The following is a 5,405-nucleotide window of genomic DNA, read 5'->3' as shown; positions in this document are numbered from 1 at the left end:
AAATTTATTTGTGCCAATAAATCTTTCGGCATTGCCAGAGCACATGACCTCCAGTAATTAGAACTCAACAGGAATCATCTTGCAGCTGGTTTCAGCAACATAACTCTGATAGCGCTCATGTACATCTCCTGCCCAGAACCAAACAGCAGACAAAGTTGATAACTAACCAGTTAATATAGAGGAGATTTTAGCAGCTGTAGGGCAAGAGTTAGTTAAGACAGAAAACTGAGCACTGCATGCACATCTGCACACCACCAGATTAGATGATAAATAACAGTAACTGACTTGTGCCTGCGATGGCTATCAGATCTGCTGGTCATAGCAGATATGTCGGGTTTTTCAAAACTCTGTTTTAGTCAGGTCCGCTCGGCGCAACCTGCCTCTCCAAGAGAAAAAATGTCCTCAAAGAACTGTCAGGTCTGCTCGGCGTGACCTGCCTCTCTTCCGCCTTTCTCTCCTCTGTTCTCTCGACCTGTGGGATCTCGCACCTCAGCTGTGTGCATTCGGTAATTAGCGACTCGTTTGTCGGTGCACACAGCTGGGGGGCATCCCGTTGACTGAGTCCTTCCTTATTTATACCTCTGGCAGACGCTCTGCCGTCGCCGGAGCATTTACTTACCCAAAGTACGTGACTTAGCTACTGTAACGTGCATACCCCGTAACAGCACTATACTCGTGTATTGTACGTCATTTGGTTTTACATGCTGACAATACCTGTGCTGTGGATCGCCTTATGTACGTTGGTTATTTTTTTGTGTTTATAGAAGACCGCTGACAGTTCCTGTGCGGTTGATTTCTTTTGTCGTTTGCCTCTTTCTTCTTTCACCTGTCCATCCTCATCCTCCTGCCGTTAGTTTATTTTTGTACCTGTTTGTCCTGTTCTCCTCTGTCATCTTTGCTCAGCCCTGGTGGAATGTATTCATTGACTCTTTTCCTTTTTCTTTTGTAATCCCTACCATTAAACCATCATTTTTACTAGCACCTGGGTCAGCCATCTTGAGTCCTACTTCAGTTCTCCCTCACCCTCCTGGTGAGGGGACCTCATCCATAACAGTTTTGAAACCAGACCAAATTCCGACTGGAAGTCGGAAGTGGTCAATAGAACTGCAGTAGTAAAGAAGGTATTTTAGTTTTATCTGGATAAAAGAAAACATTTTCCCACATCATATCACATATGTTAATGATGATTATAGTGTAGCATACAGCTCCCTCACTATCAGGGATGAGCTGGGGAGTGATGGTCACCACTTTTACTTCACTTATGAGAAGAACCAAAGTGTGCAAACCAGGCTTCACATTTTAATCATACCTGGCTTTGTTTTAGCAGTTCTGTTTCAATTTTTTTTTCAGCATATACTGTACATGTTTTAATCAGTTTACTGTGTAAGGGGTTTCTCCAGCAGTTGGTCATAATTTGTTTTGGTCAAGCTTTTCAAAACTTATATGCTGATTTTCATTGAGTCTATTGGTTAAGGTGAAGCTCACCCTCAAGTCTTGTCAGGTCTTGTCTTTTGACATGGGGTTCAGAGTTCTTCCAAACACCTCTTTTGCCATTTTCCTGAAATGTTTCCCCACAATGACAAAGAGAAAAGGGTTAACTGCACTGTTGCTGTACGCCAGATATGTGGACAGCTGTATGCCAATGTCCAGGATATGACCCCAGAGGCATCCAGGTATGAAATGGAAGTAATCCAGAGTGTCAAGAAATCGCATCACCTGGTATGGTGTCCAGCAGATGAGGAAGACGATTAGGACTGTGAGGACCAAGTAAGTTGCTCTCGCCTCTGTCCTCACCCCGGTGAGTCCTCTGGCTCCCTGGCTATTCAGTGCCACCACAGTGTGACAAGTGCAGTAAGCCACCACCAGAACAGGCAAGAGAAAGCCCACTACACTCCTAATAATGTTGTGGTGCACCTTCCATATTGGGTTGGGGTAGGTGAGAATGCAGGCATCTACACCGGGATCCTTTACGTACTCCACTGTACGGAAGAGCAGGATGGGCAAACTAAAGAGGAAGCCCAGGCTCCACATCCCCAGGCAGATACGCTTGGCCCATGTTGCTCTCCTCAGACAGCTGGAGCTCATAGGCTTCACCAGAGCCAAGTAGCGGTCCATGCTGACCAGCGTGAGGAACAGAACACTGCAGATATAGTTCATAGAGATGGCCATGTTGACTAGCTTACACAGGACCTCTCCAAAGTCCCACTTGTAGCCTTTGGCGATAGTGACAGCCCAAAAAGGAAGACAGGACATCATGACCAGATCAGCAGCTGCCAGGTTTCCCAGGTAGATGTTGGCCACAGTGCAGGGCTTCCTCTGCAGGCAGAACACACAGAGAACCAGACTGTTCCCCACCAAGCCAATGACACTGACCAAACCCAGGTAGGTCGGCTGCAGGGCAGACAACCACAGCCAGGCTTCAGTGTAGTTACTGCAGGGGTCCAGCTCTGGGTCCACAGTCGGCACCCAGTTTGATGTATTTGCAGCCATTGGAAACTAGGAATGACAGTGATAAACCTTATGTATAATACTGTGGCACAAATTACAATACACTGTACGGGGTGGGGGGGTATACAGTATGAGACAGGCAACACAATACTGTACATATATGAACAGAACAGTTTCCAGATTGGGTGTGCCAACCTGGGCTACATTTAATTTACCTGGACAGGTAAAAATGTTGTCTTTGGATGACTTTGGATTATTTAGACTGATTTTGCCTTATTCCCTGAACAAAACACTTGGCTATTATCTACTTTTCATCTTTACTCAACATAAAATCCCAGGGCTCCTACATCAGAAATGGCCTAATCATTATACGTATTGCAAATACCAAGCAACAAAAGTAAAAGGCCAGAAACTGCCAATATACTGTATCATTCTTTCTGCTTTGTTGAAAGCTTTTGAAACACTCACCATATCTCTGTGGCTCTGCCCTTTCCTTTCAGATGTGCCTCATGTTCAGTAATCGTCATGGTGATCTAGCCTCGAGTGGAGTGAGCGTTGGGAGGCTGATCACTTTTATACTTGCAGACCCAGAGATCATCACTGTGTCGTCACAACTTCCATCTGTTTTTCGCCCACAGCTACTGTGCTGTGTTCTGGCTCACCAAAGTAATATTTATTGTCCAACAGCATTATGATTTCATTTTGCTCCCTGAGTCAGCAAATGGTGATAAACTGTCTGTTAGTATTTAGTTACTCACAACTGTAACTTTGGCTTCTGCATTGGAAACATCAGATTCTGTGTTCATCATCTCTATGACTGGGGAAATTTAGGATGAGGAAATTTAACAACTTGCATTTCCTCAGCAACTGCTGAGCTAAGGAAAAACAAATTCCAGTCACTCCACAGCTGGATCAGAATCAAAACTAAAGAAGTTTGGTTTTATTGGCGAGCTGCTGTTTGAATGGGACTGTTTCCACCAGGTTGAAGAAACATTAGATAATCAGAGCTTTGTAGGTGAGATTAACATTTGAATGCTTTTCTCCAGCATTTGCTACTGAAGAGACTAAATGCTTCCTTGTTTTCTTGCCCTTTCTTTTCTTCCTCATTTGTGGGCAAAGGACACACTGAGTTGTAGTAACTTGTTGAAATATCAGCTAACCTTGAAGCTGAGCCCTCTCTAAACCATGACAAAAGTATGCTAATAATTCCTTCTAATGCTACAGCAGTGAGAGGTAACCATATCTCTTACAGCAACAGCAACACTTACATGTGGCCCCAAAAGGACCCATGCTGCCCTGAGTCATGATGTAAACACTTTTGTCATGCACCTGCAAGGACACAGTTTATATGTAGTTACAGTCACATTGCCTAGGACAGCAGTGACAGATGTTTTGACAGCATTTCCCTGTATGACTGGATACATCTGTGACTTCTCCCTGCTCCCTCTAAATCAGATCTCTAACCTGTTTACCACTGTCACTGGCTTCATACACTGAATTACCCACAGCCCAGCTGCTTTCCTTTGTCCATACTTCTTTTCTTGCTATTTTGTTTAAACCCTTACCTCCCTGTTAACCTACTTGCTCAGTTTTACTCCTGAACTGAAGCAAATAAAAAACCTGAGATGGAGTAAAGAACCCATAAAGACAAGCCTGTGCTATGTCAAGCCCCAGACGAACTAGGCTGTTTAGCTCTGAATCATCCAGACCCAGAGTCTGACTAACATTTGATTTTAATAAGTGTCTTGACTGGGGGCAGCACAGTGGTGCGGTGGTTAGTGCTGTTACCTCAGCTATACTCTAGGTATATACTATATATACTATATATATATATGTAACCACCATGCAGGGACCAAACTGGACTAGTAAACGACTGTGCAGAGACAAACAGATAAGAAAAGTGATTAAAGTAGACAGCCAGCAGTGGTTGGAGGGAGGTATTTTCTCAAGGTGGAGACAGGGGCAGGGTCTTCTCTACACAGGTGAGGATGGCAGAGAAAATGACAGATTAGCAACAAGATTGAAGTTTGAAGTCCAACAAGAAGCTTCCAGCAGTTTAGTAGGAACCTGAAAGCAAGTATTACAGGTGAGTGTGATTCATAGGATTCCTTTGGTTGAACACAGTGGACTGACTGGAGGTGAGCAGAGACAATCAAATTGACTGCAGTAATAATAAGCACCAAGGGACAACCCTCAGCCTAGGCTTTTAACTAAGGGATGGTACACCAAACCAAACTTATCCTAGAATCCATGTCCAGTAATTTCATAGACACCACTACATGGGCCCAAGCGAAGGCCATCCTGTTGGCTAGAAACCACTGGTACAGTTAAATATATTCAGTGGCAACAGGACAGCCCAGGCCCTCTGATTGTAGTTACCAAGATGGCTGTCAGTCTTATCCCTGTTCAGCCACATTTGTTGTTATGATTCCATGAAATATCAGAATGTCACAACATACTAAGTACCTTTCTAACCTCCCTCAGGGCCCTACTGGGTATATTGTAAACAACAATATTATATTAACCTACTGTAACTATAAGCTTTATCAAAAAGGAAAGTCTTAAGTCTAATCTTAAAGGTAGAGAGGGTGTTCGCCTCCGGAACTGAGACTGGGAGTTGGTTCCATCGGAGAGGAGCTTGATAGCTAAAGGCTCTGCCTCCCATTCTACTTCTGTAAACCATAGGAACCACAAATAGACCTGCAGGGAAGCGATGGGGAGTAAAGGATATGAAAGACTTCCCACAGCTTTATTTGCAGGATCAGGTTTGTTGAGCACCAAACTAATGTGGCCTGAGATGTCATGAGGATGGATGGATGTTTATCTACTGTAAGTTACTTTTCAAATCGATACATGTAAATGTATTACATTTTCATCAAGTAAAAAAGACAATAACACGAAAGACAGATGAATGGACTAATGAATGAATTCATGTTTTAATAAAACCTTCATTTAAA

General features: G+C 43.6%; 1 protein-coding gene across 1 annotated transcript; it reads right to left on the bottom strand.

Annotated features, from left to right (window-relative positions):
- Window positions 1-1,497: 1,497 nt before the first annotated feature.
- On the bottom strand, window positions 1,498-2,253 carry LOC109968076 (B2 bradykinin receptor-like). Its single transcript, XM_020614084.1, has one exon. The coding sequence runs from the start codon at window positions 2,251-2,253 to the stop codon at window positions 1,498-1,500; it is 756 nt and encodes a 251-aa protein (XP_020469740.1).
- Window positions 2,254-5,405: the final 3,152 nt, after the last annotated feature.

Source organism: Monopterus albus, unplaced genomic scaffold (genome assembly GCF_001952655.1).
Source record: "Monopterus albus unplaced genomic scaffold, M_albus_1.0 scaffold142.1, whole genome shotgun sequence".
In the NCBI taxonomy this organism is placed as follows: Eukaryota; Metazoa; Chordata; class Actinopteri; order Synbranchiformes; family Synbranchidae; genus Monopterus; species Monopterus albus.
Note: the sequence above shows the minus strand (reverse complement) of the source record. Positions and strands in the feature narration are given on the sequence as shown.

Coding starts and splice junctions, on each gene's coding strand:
- LOC109968076 (XM_020614084.1), bottom strand. CDS start 2,253: ATGTCCTGTCTTCCTTTTTGGGCTGTCACTATCGCCAAAGGCTACAAG.